A 20,800-nucleotide genomic window follows, 5' to 3' on the forward strand; every position below is an offset into this window, starting at 1 on the left:
TTCCTATTACCATTAGATCATACCCTTCATTCTTCTCCAGGTGTCTTTACAGGACCTCTTGCCTCCTGGCAAACTTAAGGCTTCACCTACAGCCTGTATTCACTATGGATGTACTTCTTCTCATGTAGTTCCATGTTCTCAGTTCTTATCTCTACAGAGTTGAATCTGTCATCTACACCTTCACCTCTGAGCTCTCCAAGAGAGTAGGTTCTCTTTCCTTGAACATATCATGGGTATCTATATCATTTATTTCAGTTACTTCAAGGTCAAATGGGCCTGTAAAGAACAACTTTTGCATTTTTCTCTTCTGTCTGCCACTCCCACCCAAGATAGAAACACTGGGCCCCACATCCCCAATGGGAGCCCAAGGATGTCAGACTAGACCTCATTTCTCCAGGCTGTTGTGAGACCTGGCAGCCCCACCTCTTATTCCTGGGGGCAGACAGGGTGATGGCAGGAGAGAATCATGTATCTCTTACTACCCCAGCAGGAGGAAGAGGAGGAGGAGGAGGAAAAGGAAGAGGAGGAAAAGAGCCAGTGTGTTGGGTCAAAGTGTCCAAGGAAGATCATGTCTGAAATTTTAGCTTGACATATAGTAACGTTCTGCTCTCCTTACCCCCTTGAAAGATAAGCATAATGTCATAATTTTTGAATGATACAGTATTTGTGCATAACTGTGCAATCGCTCCTGATTATAAATGACAAAGTTAAGAAAACACAAAATTTACAGGATTTACTCATTGGTTCTTCCCTTCAAATTTTCTTATCTTCATGTTCATGTCAAGCAAGGAAAATCATGAAGCTTTACATTTGTTCTTCATGCACAGCCTTGACTAGCGCTTTAAACAGGAAGACACTGTGGCTTTTACAAGATTACAAACATAGATAAATATCCTATCTTGTTAACTAGGTTGGGTTTCTCTAAGAAATAATGCTTAGAATAAGAATGTCCAATTGTTCATCTGTAACTTACTTTGTTATCCTAAAAAAAAAAAAAAAACCCAAAAAAAAAAATAAAATAAATAAAAAGCTGTCAAAAGGGCTGGAGAGATGACTCAGCAGTTAAGAGCATGGGTTGCTCTTGCAGAAGACCTGGGTTCAGTTGCCAGGACTCATGTGGTGGCTAACAACCATCCAGTTTTAGGGGAATCTGACGACTTCTTCTGACCTCCATGGGCATTGCACAGCATGGGTGCACCCAAAAAAAACAAAAAAACAAAAAACCAAACATGAAGAATAGCTACTATCAGAGACCTACATTCTACCTGGAAACATGTCAAATGAACATTGTAAAACACAGGAATAAAATGGAGTCTCTGTCACATAGTCACAAAAGAAAAGCCTCCAGGGGTCACCAAGTATTTCAGACTGTGAATCATTTGGATCTTACCTGCTGCCTCTGACGCCTCACTTGTGCAAACTGAGAGAGCATCAGCTGCCGATCGAGCTGCTCCATCCTCTGCTGCCTTTGGATGTCCACAGTAGCTCCCATCCCAACTCTGGCCTCATTGGTGGGTTCTGAAGATGAGAAGATGGGTTCAAGAGTCCAAGAGAAGAACTGAGCCATCCCACTGGGGATGCAGAACACCTGGTGAACCCGGAAAACTTTGTGATCATAGCACATGCCAGAAATCTAAAAAAAAGAAGAAAAATCCAACTGGATTCTTCAAATGTAACAAAGATCAAAGTAACATATTTAACAGAGAAAACAAATAATGGCAAAACAGATGGTATTTCTAGTTTAAGCAGTGTTAGGTGATAAGCAAAAACTCTAACCAAGTTGCTGAATATAGAGCAGTACAAACCAATTTATTTTTGCTAAATTAGGAATGAGCAAGATCCCAATTATCTAACTTTCTAAGTACAATATCTAAAGAACAGTGCCTTCATTTTAAAAGAAATCCTGAGGCTGGAGACAGGGATCAGTCAGTAAAGTGCTTGCTATGCAAATATGACAACCTGAACTGGATTCTCAGCATGCATATAAAAAGCCAGGCATGCTAGTGCATGCTTGTAATCCCAGTGCTGATGAAGCTGAGACAGGTGGCTCTTTAGGGCTGACTGGCCAGCCAGCCTAACTGAATTAGCAAGACCCAGGTCCCAGTGAGAGAGCTTGTCTGAAGAAGTAAGGTGGGTAACTCCTGAGGAAGATGCCCAAGGATGACCTCTGACTTATACACACACACCCCAAATAGAAGACATCCATAAAAGATCTGATTATCTAAACAATTTCATACTGTACTAACTCTGTGGTTACCATTATTGGCAGATGGCCATGAGAGAGACACCTGACCCAGTCACTTAATATACTTACCAGTCTAAGTCTTAAGCTTTGGCTCAAGCATGAATATTTTTCTAGATATTTAGCTCCTCATTAATATTAGTTAGCAATATTTCTTTTTACAAAAAAATCTATTTTTCTCTTTTAAGGTCATTTATATGGAATGAGAAATTTCCATAATTTCTGTGACTTTCTATGTAAAAATGACCACATGTATTCTTTACAAAAAAGATTTTCTAGTCTGACTCTTACACTAAGAGATTATTCATACCAGATAAAAGAATCTGGGGCTGGAGAGATAGCTCAGTGGTTAAAAGCACTGGCTGCTCTTGCAGAGGACCCAGGTTTGATTCCTAGCACCCACACGGTGGCTAACAGCCATCTATAACTCCAGTTCCTGGGGCACCAATGCACTCTTCTGACTTTAATGAGCACTGAACAACATGGTTCACTTACACACATGCAGACAATACACTCACACACATAAAATAGAAATAATAAATAAAATATTAAAAAAGAATTAAACAATTTTCTGACCAATATTAGAAAGGTACACCGTAGGACTAGAGAGATGGCTCTGCTCTTGCAGAGGATCTGGGTTCGATTCCCAGCACCCACATGGCAGCTATGAACCATCCTTAATTCCAGCTCCAGGGGAATCCAAAGCCCTCTTCTGACCGCAGCATTGCACGACATGGGTGCACTCACATACATGAAGGCAATACACTCATACACATAAAATTAAAAAAAAATATATATATATATATAAAAGAAAGGTACACGGTAATGTTTTATATTTGTTTTATTGAAACAAGTTCTTGTTATATGTAGCTTAGGTTGGCCTAGAACTTGCAATCCAACTGCTTCAGTCGTCCAAGTGCTGGGTTTAGATATATACCATTGTGCCCAGATAATGCTTTATTAATGTAACTTAATTAGGCAAGGACTTATGAGCACCTTTACAGAGAATACTGTAGAAGACAAGCTAAACGAGGTCCCACTCTTACAGAAATAAGTGCTTAATGCAGAGAAAAGGTGATACATATGTGAAGCCATGTAAGAGTCTTAGACATGTTCTGTGAAGGACACTAAAGTGACTTGGACCAGGGACCTACTTTAGGTTGGGTGGTGAGAGAGCCCTTAGAGGAAGGAATATGCAAGCGAAGATCTTAAAGATAATGAGATTCCAATTAATAATAAAGGAAGAAGATTCCAAAAAGAGAGAGAAAAAAAACAAACAAACAAACAAAACAACCAGCAAGTACTGTGTAGGAATGAGCATGTAGTCAGGAGCTGGATATGCAAACCTGGAGCCCAAAGAAACAGTTAGGCAGAGAGAAGGATTTAGAAGCCACTTAACATTACACAGAATTTAAGCCAAGAGACTAGATAGCATGGGGGTGGGAGAGGACAAAAGGACAAGATGAAGAGATAAACCCAGAAGTATACTAAAGTTCTGTGGATGGATGGAATAGGAGACATCTGTAAACAATTCGGAGAAAGGGCTGCTGGGTGCAGCAGGGAAGCTAGGAGAATTCAGTGTTACTGGAGCCCTAAGAGGAATGCTTGAAGAGAAGAGTCAGCGATGCCCAATACAGTTGCAGGTAAGCAAGGGCAGGCCTGCTGGGTGTGGCCCAAGGTGGCCTCTGGCCTTAGCACACAGTCTGGAGCAGCAGCAGGAGCAAAGAACAGACTGGTAGGCTCCACAGTGCATAGTGGAGGACTTTTGGTTTCAAATAATTTCTGTGCCCCTTCTCTCAAAAAACTACTACTAAACAACAAAGAAAATGAAAACAGAAAGAACTTCATGTCAAGTGAAACTAGAAAGCATCCATAAACCTGAGCCATGAAAGCGATGGGAGGTGAGATGCAAATGCCTTCAGAGGCTCCTATGGATCTCGGGCCCAGAGCTCTGAGCCAGGGACTGTGGGAGGCAGCAGATGACTTAGGTCTATAAGAAATACCCTACTTCCTCCCCATACTCACATAGCATCTCTCTCTCTCTCTCTCTCTCTCTCATCTATCAATCATCTATCTATCTATCATCTATCAATCAATCATCTATCTTTCATCCATCCACCCAACCATCCATCCATCTACCCATCCACCCATCCATCCATCCTCTCTCTGCTCCACATTGAGAAGATAAAAGCCTGATGGTACAGGAATCCCAAGGGTTTGAGCAGGTAGAACAGGAGGGAGCCTGCATACTCCATGCATCACAAGTCATGGGGGAAAGATGAGAGAGGGAATATGGGACAGTGGAATTATATTTAAAGAGATTATAGCTTAGGGTTTTCTAGAGTTAAACAAAGAATATAAATCCAAAGTACAATGCGAAAATTGGGCTGGTGAGATGGTTTAGAAGGTATGGGTGCTTGCTACCAAGCCTGACAACCTGAGTTAGAACCTGGGACCCCACATGGTAGAAAGAGGGAACTGACTCCTGCAAGTTGTCCTCTGACTTCCACATGTGGCACATACACATACACATACACATACACATACATACACACACACACACACACACACACACAAATAAATAAATGCAAAAATTACCAAAAGACAATAAAAGGAAGTCTACTTTGAGATTCAGTATAGTAAGACAAAAATAAATTCTTAAAAAGCAATCAGATAAAATACTGACCACCTAAAGAGGAAAAATGATGGACTACCAGCATACAAGCAACAAAAACCATAAAATACTAGAAATAATCCAATTAAAACTATGTGATAAGGCCTTGGTAGAGAGAACTGAAAAAGTATAATAAAGAATAATTTAAAAAAACCCCTCATTCCTAGTAATAAATATACCACCACCCATGAATGGGAAGATCAAAATTAAGACACCCATTTTTTACCACTTAATATGTAAGTTCAATGTATTGCAGAACAGAATCTTAATAGGATGCTTGTTGGATTGTTTAAGTTGGTCTAAGCTAAGTTACACATTGAGTGGTAAACTGGTAAAGTCAAGGCTGAAAATAAAGAGCAAGTTTTCACCAGCACCCCTGGGCAGGGAAAGTTCACAAATGGCACTACTATAAAATGTTTCAGATAGTCACAATAGGTTAAAATATATAAAACTTAGAAGAAGTTTCCCATAAATTTGATAATTACATCATCTTATTCCATGAAAAGATGAGTAAGGACATTAAAAATTTACCTAATTTCTATCAAAAGTGTTCACAGTATTACTTATCACATTACACAATACTTTAGTTATTTGAGACAAGGTCTCCTGTGGCTCAATCTGGCCTCAAACTCACACATAGTAGAGAGTGGCCTTGATGTCCTGATCTTCCTGCTTCTACCTCCATGTAGTACCATGCTCAGTTCTATGTGGTGCTAAAGACTAAATGCAGGGCATGTATGCTAGGAAAGCACTCTTTCAACTGATCTACATCTCCAGCCTGAGTAGTTTTTTCCTCAAAATCTGCAGTTTGTTAAAAGACAGAGAGAGAGGGGGAAAAAAAAAAGGCTTTAAAACTACACCCATAGCAGGGAGTGTAGTTCAGTTGTAGAGTTCTTGCCTAGCATTCATGAAGCCCTGAATGCAGTCTTCAATAGAGAAAGAAGGGGGACGGGGGTGGGGGGATAGGGAAGGAAGAGAGACCAAGGAGGGAGGAAAACAGACAGTGAGGAAGGGAGGAAGGAAAAGAGGAAGGGACAGCATAAAAGACCATATGCTGGGGTCTGCACTTCAACGGGCCAAGGGGAACTAACCCAGGATCAGTGAGGCTCTGAAAGGCTAGGAGACCAAACATCGAGCTAAGGGCCACCAACAAAAATAACAGCAGATGACTAGATAAAGCAAAAGGGTACACCACATATCAGGGAAAGCCTGCTAGGTCAAGACCAGGAGTACTCAAGCAGGAGTTAGGATCCCTGGTTTGTAAAAGGACCAAGCAGAGACCACTTTGACCCACATCTATGCAAAGTCTAGCTGTGGCTCTGGAGTACAGGCAGGTATGTTCCATAGCAACAGTGGAAGCTATCTGCTCAAAGGTCTGAGCACGTACAATAGAAAACTGTTTTCTTTTAGGTCACTAAAACATGGACAGCAACTGCATATGTATTCAGGTTTTCACACCATTAATCTTTCAGAAAGGGAATCTCAGAATAAGGCTCAAAGAGCAAATAAATAATTGAATTGCTAGCTGGAAAACATGTGAACACTCTTGATTACAGAGATAACCTCAACTGTTCTCTGGTCCTGTTTAGGGTAAGCTTGAAACCACAACAGGCAAAGGAGAGAAACCATGATCTGGCAAGGACACCCAGGTTGCTGATCTCTTTCTCAGGGCCAACTGTGGCGTACTGAGATCCAGAAGGCAAGTGGCACTGCTGGGGGTGGGGAGGTTCCCTGTGGATCACAGTCCCTACATTCAAGAACTCTACCTTCTAACAAGGACAACAAACAGACACAGGGGCTGCTTTCCTGGATGATAGTGCCTCTGCAAGACACAGACAAGTGTCATTTTGGGAACAAAAATGCCACTGATCCATGGTCCCAGCACACAGACTCCACGTGTACTCAATGCCCTGCGAAAGTAGACTCACTGGGCGCTTGCGTTGGGTAGGCATGTCCTCCGAGGAAACTAGAACTGAATGCCCTAGAGATGGACGCTGAGAAATGCTGAGCACACTGGGAAAAAGGGGACGGGTAGTTGCCATTTTGGAACAGAGCATGGAGACTGCAGTCGTGGGACATGCATTGATGGTGTGGATCTCAAATATGGGAGAGAAAGAGCCCATGAGAGTTAGTGTCTTTGTGAGCCCCTAAACTTTGTTGGTAAGCCCAAATAAATATTCTTATTCCCAAAACTGTAACTTAAGAGGTACATTGTGATAGTTTAGTTAGAACTGTGCTCTCTGGGATCCCAGAGAGCATGTGGGTCTCTCAGGGGAAAATTTGGTGTGATAATTGGTGTAGCAAGGCAGGGTATTTGATAAACTGCAAGAGTTGGTGGGGGGATGGGGATGTGGACTGTGGAAAGCACTGTGGCTCCAGGGGTGTCCGGTGAGCTGACTGAAAGGGAGTCAGGTTCAGATTCCCAAATTCAGAAGGTTGGAGATGGGCACCATGAGGCATCCTGTGAGGTAACAAGAAAGGAGAAGCTGGCTAGAACCCAGGGGAGAGTGTGACCAACCCTCATAAATTAATGGGGTTAGCAGTAGTTACCTGGGTTATGGGATAGATGGCAAAATATGTAATTAAAATGAAGCCTTCCACACAGACAGGAATGGACTCAAAGGGGGAAATCCCAGGGTTGCTGCCATCCTGTAAATGTTGTAAAATAGCTCAGCTGATTGAAAGACGGGGGTCACAGCCACGTGTGTATGAAAATTCTGTAAGGATTGTGGAAAGCCTAGGAAAAATTTTACAAGCCTTGGAAGCAAAAGGGAATCCAGAGAGGTGGCTTGGCCACTTCTTTGCATAATAGGCAAAGGCAGCAACCTCAGGGGAGGTTAAACAGACTAAGGAGTTACTGGCAAATTCAGTCTCAGTCTCAGAGCTTGAGAATAAACCAAATAAACCGCAGGAGAGACAAAAATGGGAGATTTTAACTTGCTTAAGGTTAGGGGACCAGGAGTCAAAGGACCCAGGGAAAAGAACAGCTAGTAGTAAGAAAAGAAACAATCTAGAAATAAAAGTAGCTAAAACTGCCTCTCAGGTTCAACCTTTAATACAAAAGAGAAAAAAGTCATTTTCATTTCAACATGCTGATGAAAGCCTTAACAATACTGTAACCCATAGAAAATACTCCACACTGGAGCTGTTGGGACTAGGAAAGACTTTTAAACAAGCAATTAAAGAGCCCCTCACCACGTAGCTCGTGAGGGTATGGGACATAGGAGCAAATAATGCCAGCCTAAGTCCTTCAGAAGCTTCGCAGCTGAGTTATATAACCACCTATCTGTCCTTAAGACATAGGCTGTTTAACCTAGGCCAACACAGGGGGGGAGCAGTCCCTAATGGAATGGCTTGTGCAAAGTATTAAAAGACATGTGGTCATCACCAATGGAGACTCCCAAAATTAGCAGGGGCTGGAGGACTAACAAAGAGGGACAGGTGTTACTGAGAGAACTAGGTATAAGAAAAGCAATACATGATGCCCAGTTCACTAGGCCAGATAGGACTGTGTTCACCAGAGATATAAAGGAAAGTTTAATTCAACAGGGACCTTGGGAATGATATGGAGCTTTAATGGTTTTTCTAAGTCCCTTAATGGGACAGGATCTTTGTAAAGTGAGGGAAGCTTTGGTAGATCTAAGTGACTCAAATCAGCATGTAAAACGTGTCTGTAGAATAACAGAACAACCTTCAAGAGATATAAAAAAGACAAGACAGAAAAAGTGGTCCATTTGAGTTACTCGAAGACAAATGTGGCAAGATTTATGTCTAGCCCAAGTTCCTAAAGAAAAAATTGATAAAAAAAAAAAAAAAACAAAAACAGATTTCTGGAGTTTCTGGAAGGCTTTAAAACCTGAAGAAGAGGTCACAAAAGACATACGGAAGATAAAAACTGTCCCGGGGGCAGTTAATGATCCCCAAAGATTAAACGAGGTACACTTCTCTCCTGAGAAAGGCTATACTAGGGGTGGAGGCAGTTTTTTCCACCAGGGCCTCCCCTAGCAGCCAGGTATGGTTAATGAAGAGACAGGGAATATGGCTAAAGCCAAGAGGCAGTCCCACAGCCTGCCTGACTTAGGGAACCAACAGGTGCAGCAGGGACAAGAGGGACCCTCTGCCTCCTTAGCCCGGTGCAGGGTCAGACAACTTGAGCCAGCACCCATGAGTGTATCAAGGATAAAAAGATACAAAGACTTCATGTAAAATCCCCAGAATGTGGAATGACTCCAAAGGGACAACTAAAGATAGTAAAGAGCTAACCAAATTAATGCCTCTTATCCATGCTGTGGTTATGGAGAGATCTATGGAGAAAACAATTAATACAAATGGATAAAAACCTTTTCACGCTGTGTTAGACCTTGTCTATGATTGATTTAAGATATGATGTTAACCTTTGAGTGTTTTACAGATGTGAAGCCCATTTGAAAGATATCAAGTACATCTGAGGAAACAAAAGCCAGCTATAGCTGTAAAATTCTTGGGAGCTTTATGGTTGAGTAAGACTTGTAAGTTATACCCACTGGGATGGTTGGGAAAAGCCTACAACACCTAATCCTGTATGAAAATAGCAACAGAGGCTCCAAAAACTGTGTATCTGTTAAGGAAAAATTACAGTACCAGAGGTGGGTGGCCTGCCCCCCGCAACCCCCATGAGCTGTTGGCCAGAGAGATCCTAGAGGTCCTCAAATTAACAAAGGTTATTGCCACTAACATCGGTTGTACATCAAAAAAGGTTGGTAAGGCCATGTTGCTGAAGACATTGCATGATGTGAACATGGTAGGAGGAGACACGGAGCCAAGACTAAGGTGAAAACTCCATGCCATTGGATGGATGTCTTTCATAGTGCTAGAAGGTGCTATGTAGATGGTTGGGGGAAAAGGATCCCCTATGATTCTGCTCAACGATGGACCCTGTGTGCTACACACTATTGACATACCAAGCAATGCCTGCTACAGGAAACTAGAATGGAACCCCCTAGAGATAGATTACAGACAGATGCTGAGAAACACAGTACAGTGGGAAAAAGGGGAGGAGCGGTTGCTATTTTGGAACAGAATGCAGAGACCACAGTGGGACATATGCTGATGGTGCGGATCTCAAATATGGGAGAGAAAGAGCCTACGAGAGTTCATGTCTTTGTAAGTGACCCTCTAAACTTTGTTGGCAAGCCCAAATAAATATTCTTATTCCCCAAACTGTAACTTAAGAGGAACATTGTGATGGTTTAGTTAGAACTGTGCTCTCTGGGATCCCAGCGAGTGAGGGTATGTCAGGGGAAAATTTGGTGTGAAAACTTGTCCATTAATTTACTGACCACTATTAGGTACCAGGCATATACTAGATATTAGAGAGGAAAATAGAAAACTCCCTGTGCTAATGGAGCCTCCTAGTCCTTCTATGCTAAGGGATGAATGAACTTTGCCAAATCCATGATTCATCACCCAAAGAACCTATATTCAGGTTAGGGATGCTCAAAATCATTTCTGCCATATGTGATTACATTTGCAAAGGTTGTTGTTTTCGTGACATGCAGAGTAACATGGTTTGGCAGTTACTGTAGGAGTCTTGCTGTCTTGTCTCTAAGTGCAAAAGTACCTCAAGCTGAGCTCTGGATAGATCTCATCTTTTTTGTATGAGGGAAGAAGAATGACATTCAATTTCGAGATATCCAATGAACACATTGTGGTCACCATTCTGATTCTTGGGATTCTGAATTGGATGGAGACAAAATCAGACTGATCACAATTTTTTCGTTTCTAGTAAACTGTCTTAGAAAGCTGCTCTAAACTTTCCTTTGTGGAAAATCATGTATCAGGAGAATAAGGTCAGCTTCATAAAGTATAAAATAAAGTAGAAAATGTCAAATGAAAGTGTCTTAAATACAATTGAATTTTATTTCTTCCTTGTGTTAAAAAAAAAAAGTAAAGAAAAACTTCAACCATCTCCTGCATTCAGGTAGTAGGAAGAAATGAATGTGAGAGAAAGTGCAGACAGCTCTGGAAGGAGTCTCCTCAGAAGCTCCACCAATGTGTATGCTAGGACTGGCCAGGCTCCAGGATTGCATCCAGTGTCCATACCTGGATAAAGGCCACATCTCAGTGTATGGCCACTGAACCAAGTCAAAAATTAAAAGGAAAAGTGGGCTTATCAGTTGAAACTTGTTTCTTACTTGAATTAAAAATAAACTAAACATGAATCTGAAAAACTAGAAATATTTGTGAATTTGTGGATGGAAACTCAAGGGTGAAAAACTCAATGCTTTCAACCTAAGGCCAGGATCAAGGCAAGGATGTCCACTCACTATTCTGTGTGTGTGTGTGTGTGTGTGTGTGTGTGTATACGCATGTGCATGAGCAAGGACCAGGGGGTATTGGGTGTCTTCCTCTATCACTTACCTTTGAGGCAGGGTCTCTTCCTAAACCTGGAGCTTGTGGGTTTTGGCTAGGCTAGAAGCCAGCAAGAGCCAACAATTTTTCTGTCTGTGCCCTGTTCAGTACTGAGATTACAGGCAGGTGGAACCACACCCAGATTGGTACTTGGGTTCTGGGATCCAAATTCTGGTCCTCACACTTGAACAGTAAGTGCTCTTAACCACGGAGCCATTATCTCTAGACTATCCACGCTTATTTTTTAGGTCTTTTTTTGAGACAGGGTTACCCTGTAGCTCCAGCTGGCCTGGAACTGGCTATGTAGACCAGGGTGGACTTGAATTCACAGAGATCCACCTGCCTCTGCCTCCCAAGTGCTGGGATTAAAGGCGTGTGCCACCACATCCAGTCTTCCACTTTATTTTTGAGATGGGGTTTCCTACTGAGCCTGAGCTCAGTGATTAGCTAAACTGGCTGGTCAGATCCTCCTGTCTTCTTCCTAGCACTGGATTACAGGTACATGCTGCTACACCTGGCTTTTATCTATGGGTGTTGGGGATCTGAACACAGGATCTCGTGTAGGTGGAAAGAACTTCACTGACTGAGCCATTGCCTCAAGGCCCCATTCATGACTTTTATTTAACATCACAGTAGAAGTTTTAGGTAGTAGAATAAAGCAAGAAAAATAAAAGGCCGAGAATGGGAAAGGAAAAAGCATATAAATAGAATTTGCTTCCTGATAACATGATCATGAATGTAAAAAACCATTAAGAATTCAGAGAAAAAGTAACAGAAATGATAAACAAAATTATCCAAGTTTCAGAATATAAGAGCAACATATACGAACAAAAACTCCTGTTTTTTATACACTAGCAAGAAACAATTGGAGAAAACTATCAAAATAAATCCCAATGAAAGATATACAAGGGATATACATCAAAAAAAATTAAAATTTTAAGGGAAAACTAAAGAGCTAAATAAATGTAGACACACGCCGTATTCTGGATTAGAAACTTAATATTGTTAAAACGGAGGTATAATCTATGGGTTACTGAGAAACAAATTACTCAGAACTGGGTGGCATAAAACAGTAAGCATTTATTATCTACACAGGCAGGCAGGGATCTGGCAATAGCTTACTTAGTTGGGTGGTTATGACTCAAAGTCCCTCATGAGGTTGAAATCAGTCAAGATGTTAGTCAACCTACACTCATCTTAAGACTTGACCTGGCTAGAAGATGAACTTCCAAGATGGTTTCAGAAGTGCACCTGCCAAGCTAGTGCCAACTTCTGGAAGGAAGCCATAGCACCTCACCATGGGGACCCTGTTAGAGGGTGGTTTCAGTAGCTTCAGGTCACAGCAGGTGGCTTCCACAAGGGAAAGTGATCCAAGAGAAAACAATACAGAAGCAGCTGGATCTTTTTGACCCTCTCTTGGGAGTTAAGTGTCACTTTGCCACATTGCATTCATTGTAAGTGTATCGCTAAATATAGCTAGCTACTCAAGAGGCTAAGGATCACTTGAGCCCAGGAATCAGAGGCCAACTTGGGAATCACAGTTAGATCTAGACACAAAAACCAATACACAAACAACAAAACACAAACCAACAACACAAAACTTCAAATACAGAAACATCATACTTGGCTGGCCAGATGGCTCAGTGGGTAAAGGTACTCGCTGCCAAGCCTAACCACCTGAGTTCAAGCTCTGGGACCCACATGATGGAAGGAGAGAATCAACTCTTGAAAATTATCCTCTTACCTCAACACATGTGCTATGGCATGTATGTGTGCCCCCGCATTCATAAATAAATAAATGCAAAAAAACTGTATTAAGAAAAAGAAATAAAATTTAGCTGGGCATGGTGGTGCACGCCTTTAATTTAATTTAGCTGGGCATAGTGGTGCACTCAGGAGGCAGAGGCAGGTGGATCTCTGTGAGTTCAAGACCAGCCCGGCCTACATAGTAAGTTCCAGGACAGCTGGGGCTACAGGGAGACCCTGTCTCAAAAAAAACTGAAAAAAAAAAAAGAAAAAGAAATAAAACAAAATTTAAAATAATTGAAATCTAGAAAAGGCAAAACTATAATGACATAAATAAGATCCATATATGCCTGATCTGGCAGTTGGTGTAGACACAAAGGACATAGGAACATGGAGAACCTTCAGGGCAGTTTTCAATGCTGAGAAACACTTCACTTGAAAAATTAGTGAATTCTATTACATTTAAGGAACATCTTAGTAAAAAAGGTAAGTTTTCAAAAAAAGTGAATGTGAAGATGTAGAAATATCTAGACATGTATAGAACTATAAATCTTTTTTTTTTGTAGAAGTGGTATGTTTGCAGAATAAACAATTCTTAATTGCTTAATACTTCTGACAGCTTACCTTAAAAATGTTCCTGAGTAACAACATAGACATGAGAAGACTTTTCTTAATAAGCCAAGTTTAAAGTAAGTAATGATCAGAATTAGAATAGCATATTGGCGTTACCATAGTCCTTTCTCAGAGGTTATAAGGGATCAGCAAGACAGAAGAGCCAGAAGAGCAACATCAACACAATTAATCCCCAAAGGGGAACCAACACTGCACTATTCTACTTAAAAAGAAAAAAAAACCCACAACCCAACAGTCCTAAGATAATCAAAATGGATAAGACTTCCAATCTCTTGATAGAAGACAACATGAAGAGCCCATGGGAAAATGTCCAGTGCTGCAACGGACATGCTAATCTACCAGCAATCTCTATAATACATGGTGCCTTGTGCTAACCTCTTCTTTATCTTCATTTCTTTTTTTTTCTGTAGCTAGCAGCACTACTAAGCCAGTTGACCATATTTTACATTACCCTCTGAACTGTCTCTAAGCCATTCTATACTTCAGATTCTCATATACAAGAATGTGGGAAATACAAGACAGTGAATTTATTAAAGATGAAATCTGAGTAGCACAGGGGTAGGAGGCTGCAGGAAGTTGCTTCTGGCTAGCCTTTCAGTGTCTGGGTACCTTAAAGTTTCACATGTAAGACCTCCATAAAAGTCCTGTCCAGTGATGATGAACAGGGATGCAGTTCAGTGACGTAGTTAAAGGAACATCTCAGAATAGCTTTTTGCAAAAAAGAATCTCATGGTTGAAATAGACATGGATGAAGCCCTGAGATGTGCAGTGGAAGGCACGGGACCAGGAGCATAACATTTTATCAGCTGTAACACTGTTACCTGAACCCCCAGCACCCCCCATCTTAAATATGAAGTTCAGGCATCCACCACTACAGGGGATAGTAAGACACTACACACTGAAAGCATCCTAACAACTACACAGTTCTACAGTGTTCTATAACACAAAAAGTATTCATTGGTTAATATCACATTTAATTTTGAGTTTAACATTTACAGAATGTCTATCAAATGCCAAAGATTATGCTAGGCACTGGGAACTGTAAGGAATAATATATAATTCTTAAGTTGAAAGATTCTTTAGAACTCTATAATAGCTTCAAACCAACCAACCAACCAACCAACCAACCAACCTTGGCTTCAAGAACTTGAACTGGCATTTTTCTCAAAGATGGCATACAAAGAGTCAAATAATGTGGAGAAATATTTGACATCACTTATTATTGGGGAAGTGCAAGTTAAAACCACAATGAAGTATCATGTCATACCTGATAGAATGGTTATTATAAACCAAATCAAAACAAAAGACAAGTGTTGGTGTTGCAGTTTGAAAGTTCAAATGTTGAAGGCTTGTTCTTCAATGTAACAGTGTTCAAGATGGGCCACGGGGAGGTGACTGGATCATGAGGGTCTAACTTCATCAGTGGATTAAGTTATCTATGGATTTGTGGCCTGATGATCTACTGGGAGGTGGCTGACACTTTAGCCGGTGGGGCCAGGTTGGAGGGAATAGTTCCCTGAGGACACACCCTTAAATGGATATCCTGTCTCTGGTCTCTTTCCATGGCCCTTTTTGCTTCCTGGCTACCATGTGCTTGAGCAAAACTTTCCTGTGCTATGTGCTCAGCTTCTATGTTCCCTGTCATGATGCTTTTTCAGAGTGATGGAACCAAGGGATCAAGACTGCAAGCCCTGAAACCATATTTCTTCCTCTAAGTTCACTTTTTTCAGGTATTTTTCCATAGCAACAGAAAGCACATGGACATAGACGAGGAAGGCATACAAAAAGTGGAACTCTTGTGCACTACTGGTAGAAATGAAATGGATGTAGTTGCTATGGAAAAACTATGGAATATCTTTTAAAAATTAAAAATTAGAATTACCATTTGACCCAACAATCCTATTTCTGAGTATATAATGAAAAAATTGAAATTAGGGGGTTGGTGAGATGGCTCAGTGGGTAAAGGAACTGCCACTAAGTGGCACAACCTGAGTTTGTTCCACAGGACTGGGAGAGAACTGACTCCCACAAGTTGTCCTTCCTCTGACCTCCACACATACACTGAGGCATGTATGCACTCACCCACATAACTGTGCATGTACACACTCACACACACACAAATAGTATGATTTAAAATGTTTTTAAGGGGCTGGAGAGATGTCTCAGAGGTTAAGAGCACTGTCTGCTCTTGCAGAGGACCCAGGTTTGATTCCTAGCACCCACATGGTAGTTAACAAACATTTGTAGCTCCAGGTCCAGGGGATCTGACACCTTTTTCTGACCTCCATGGGCACTTCATGACAAGGGTGCACTTACACACATGTAGGCAATACACTCATATACATAAAATAAAAATAATTAAAATTAAAAAAATTATAAAATAAAATGTTTTTAAAAGAACGGAAATTAGGACCTTGAAGCAGTATGAGCACTCCCCTTTTCACTGCAGTATTAGCCACAATAGTCAAGACAAGGAAACCATCCAGTATCCACTGACACACTAATGGATAGATCAAATGTGGCACATGTATATACAGAATACTATTCAGTCTTAAAAGGGGAACATCTTCACTGTGCAATAATATAAATGAACCAGGAGGACCTCATGCTAAGTGAAACAAACTAGCAATAGAAAGATAAACACTACAAGATGTACATATAGTATCTAAGATAGTCAAATTCAAAGATCAGAGTGGAATGGTGGTTGCTAAGGATTTTGCACAGGGGAAAAAGGAAATTACTAACAAACAGGCATAAAGTTTTAAGTAAGATGAACAAGCTCTAGAGAACCAATGTACAACAATATGGCCTTTATTACCATATTTTAAATTTAAAAAGTGATAAGGACAGAGCTCATTAAATATTCATATTCATGTATATACATGTGTTTGCAAACATCACACATACACATATTATTTAAGGAAAGACAAAGGTGACTCAGAAAAGACTTGACAATGACTCACAGGTGAGAATAATCTGCAAAGTATATTAATTTAGTGCTGAATAACACAACAGAAAGAATGGTATGTTTTCAGTATTAGTTAATGTAGTAAAAACCATAAGAGGAAAATTAAAATGTATCTCCCAAGATTTGTGATTTGAACATTTTACTATCCTATTACTTTTAGCCTAGTCTTTGAAAATTTCACATAATGATAAAAATTGAAGACACCATCGCCTTTAGTCCCAGTACTCGGGAGGTAGAGGTGGACGGGTCTCTGTGAGTTCAAGGCCAGCTGGGTCTATATAGCAAGTTCCAGGCCAGCTGGGACTACAGTGAGACGCTGTCTCAAAAAAAAAAAAAATTGAAGACATTTTATGCCAAGTCAGAATATTAATGATGGGGGAGAAAAAGATTATGAAATATGAGTATAAATTATATTGTATATTATATGAATACACAAAAATATATATTGATACATGAGTAGACAGAATCGTATCTACAGGAAACATAGTTGTGTTCCCAGTCCTGTGGCTTTTTGAAGACTGTACACTATTTGTTAGTTTAATATGGAAATAAATTCAATCTGTCTTGCTTTCTAGGGATTATGTGTTAACTTGTTTCAATAGTTGTTGCATCAGAACTGACGAATTCATAGTACATTATCAAGGCATCATTAATATTAGCTGTACTGTGAATGAATAATGCCTCATGCAAAATTCATGAATGACATCAAAAGGTTGACTTGCTTTATTTATTGAGTGGTGGTAAGAACGCACTTCAGTGTAAAGTAGCAGTGCTGGGCTTCCGTCCCCTGCTAATTCAAAACAACCAACCCTGAATATTTGAAATGAACAATATTTTGATTAATAAGATGAATACATGCAAGTACATTGAATTACTAATATTTTACTAAATTAAAATTTAAATATTTTTGTATTTTTGAATGTTATTAATAAAATGTGTGTAAAGCTAAATAGATAAGTGAAAATAATCATAAAAAGTTGTGAGTATGTTGTGAGTATGTTCATCCGTGACTATACTAGAATTTTAGTGTTGCTCTTTGAGAAAAAAGAAAAAAAGAAAAGGCTTGAGTCAGGACTTGAATAATATTACGCCAGCAGAGGGGATCTATGGGTAAAGGAAGAGCCATTCTTAGAGTAAACTGCATGAAGTATGCAAAGTTATCTTTTAAGAGCATTAAAAGGTATACCACCTACACTTGAATCCGCCTCTATTACTTGCCAATTTGTAATCTCTCAAATTAACTCATTTCTTTGTGTTTCAGTTTCTTCATCTAAAGAATAAGTCTCTACTCTGTGCCTGGATGTACGTATTTAATTATAATAAAAAATTCTTTTAGTCTTTAAACTTCATTGTTAGCTCTTCTCTGGTTGGTTTCTCATGCACCACTGGCAATTGTGTAAAATCAAGGCCAAGAAGTGATTATATTTATCTGTTTTTCAAAATTTTTTAAATTTTATGTATACACGCGTTATACCTGCATGTGACCTGAGGTGCCCACAGAGGTCAAAAGAGGGTGTTGGATCCCCTGGAACTGGAGTTTTAGATGGTTGTTAGCTACTGTGTGGGTGCTGGGACTCCAACCCAGGTCTTCTGCAAAAACAGCTAATGCTCTTAACTGCTGTGCCATCTCTCCAGCCCTCATATTGATCTGTTTTTAAGATAGGGTCTTACCACACAGTCAGGCTATCCTTGAACTCTTTATCCTTCTGCCTCAGCCTTCTGCCTCAGGTTTTGAAGAGATTAATTCAGGAGCTAGGGAGATGGCTCCGCTGGTAAAGTCCTTGCTGTTCAAACCTGAGAACCTGAGTTTGGATCTCCAGCACCCATGTAAAAAGCCACACACATACCTGTAATCTGAGCCCTGGGAGGTAAAGACAAGAGGATTCCTGGGGCTTACTGGCCAGACAATGAGCTAGCTCCAGGTTTAGTGAGACCCTGTCTCAAAAAAAGCAATAGCGGAAAGCTGATATGAGCCTCTGCCCTCTCCATGCACACTTATCTGCATTCATACTACACACACACATACACACACACACACACACACACACACACACATGCTCCACAAAGAGGAATAATTAAAGCAATACTTGTAAATGCTTAGAAAGAACTTTGTGCATCAGCTTTCTCTAAGACTATCCTGTGGTAACATCCCACCCCACATTTCAGTGGTTTCTAAAAACACGTTCTTCTTGCCCATGTTGCATGTTGGTTGCACATGTCTTTTAGTTCTGGGGTCTGCAGGAGTAGCCTGGCTCGATGTGAATCTGTGTGTGATGCATTCAGGTTGGTGCTGGGATCATAATTTAATGAAAGGCCTTGAGCAACAAGTGAGTTATTTGGCATGCCACCCTACACACCTGTTTGGCTAGCCTGGAGAAGAAATCTAGGAAAAAAAGAATAAACAGAATAAAAGGAAGCATGAAGTGAAGAAAAAGACATACTGTGCAGAGGCCAGACACCATTACCACCATTGGAAGCAGGGCCCATTCCCACCATAGTTTTAAGATAACCTTTTAATTTCTGTCATTAAAAGTAAACTCTGGGAAGAAGAGACAGAGGCAAATAGGGGTCCAGAAGGGAGACATCCTAACTCCCTTTAGATGGCTCATCTTCTCTTCCCTTTTCTATCATTTACAATGCAGTAAGGCTTCTACAACCTTGCACCACCTGAACTGTTTGAAAAGTTTTAAAGATCCTAACTGCTTACAGAAAACAATCCAAACTCAAACCACATTCAAGGTTCTAAATAATCTGTCTTCAATCTCTATTTCTAGCCTGCATTGAAACAGATTTTTCATAGAACAGATTTTTTTTTCCAAACCAAGATTGTTTGATCGTGAGATAATCAAAGTCTAATGTATTCTACAGAATGAGTGACAAAGGCACAGCAAGAGACACACTACAGCACAAACTCTTGGAGATGGAGGAATATAGACTTGACTGGTTAATTTGCTCTTAAGTAGCTTGAAAGAAGGTAAAATGATGATAAATATGTGAACTGTGAAGAGATTAAAATTGGCAAAAGCAAGCTCTTTCTATTTTAATCATGGCAGAATCAGATCAGCTTTTGAGAATCAGGGTACATCCTAGTGGTAATGACTCATTATCATGATTCATAAAACTGCAGAAAATGAAGAAGTCCTGGGACACAGATGCTGCAAAGCTCTCAACAAAACCACAGAAAGAATTTAATAATGTTCAGTAAGTAAGCAACATTTGCTTTGGGGGACCTAAAGTATCGATGTGTAACAGGACGAGTAGAATTATGAATAAATACAGCAGCCTCTATTTTTCTCAAAGTCCTCCAGCAGAGACATTCAGAAGATACAGACAGGAGCAGATACTCACTAAAAATTTCCAAGCATTTAGAGATGGAGAGATGGCTCAGTGAGTAAACTGCTTGCTGTGCAAATGTGAGGACTAAAGTTTGGATCCCCAACACCCATGGAAATGCTAGATGACCATGGAGGCCTGCCTATAATCCCAGCATATAAGAGGTAGAGACAGGGGATTCTCAGAGCAAGCGAGCTATCCAGACTAGCCAAACTAGCAAATTGTCTCAGTTTAACAGAGAAGCCCTGCCTCAATATGTAAGGTGGAGAGGAATCAAGACAGACACCCAATGTAACCTTGGGCCTCCACCTCTCCAAATGCATCTATACCAAGCATACCTACCCACACACGTGTACAAACACACGTGAACATTCTTGTATTTTTAAAGCATTTGCATAAACTGAAATATTTCACTTGTATACTAGGCTATATATTACAATTCTAATTTTGCAGCCTTTTATGAAAACTGTCATATTTTAAATATTAAATGTATTAAAATTCACAACTATGAAAGGAGAAAGAGTCAATACAAAAGCCAGTGATGCATAAGACTAATCTAAAAGTAATCTAAAAGTAACCACTAGACACATCTGAATTCCTTTACCTTTCTGGGCTGCAGGTGGACTCACCTGATAGATTAACCACCAAATTTAAATGAAGAGGAACAGTTTCTCTCAGCAAACAAGCTTCCTACTACTCCTTGTAAGACAGTGATGCTTTCTCTTAACTTAGGAAAGTATTTAGTTCTCATTCTCCTCTGTGACACTGCTGAAGACAAAAGGTGGGTTCCTACCTGGTAACACATCATCCTGCT

At 40.3% G+C, this 20,800-nt stretch overlaps 1 protein-coding gene across 4 annotated transcripts in view; it reads right to left on the minus strand.

The window, feature by feature from the left end:
- The window catches only part of Ubac2 (UBA domain containing 2), a 167,732-nt gene that overhangs the window by 37,789 nt on the left and 109,143 nt on the right, over positions 1 to 20,800 (minus strand). For all 4 annotated transcript variants that reach the window (XM_017795716.2, XM_029558881.1, XM_029558880.1 and 1 more), the window contains one exon: positions 1,391 to 1,633. In XM_017795716.2, coding sequence (XP_017651205.1) covers positions 1,391 to 1,624 — 234 coding nt within the window. In that variant the 5' untranslated portion in view covers positions 1,625 to 1,633. The remainder of the gene's footprint in view (positions 1 to 1,390; positions 1,634 to 20,800) is intronic.

Source organism: Nannospalax galili, unplaced genomic scaffold (assembly GCF_000622305.1).
Source record: "Nannospalax galili isolate Female #2095 unplaced genomic scaffold, S.galili_v1.0 scaffold528, whole genome shotgun sequence".
Classification (NCBI taxonomy): domain Eukaryota; kingdom Metazoa; phylum Chordata; class Mammalia; order Rodentia; family Spalacidae; genus Nannospalax; species Nannospalax galili.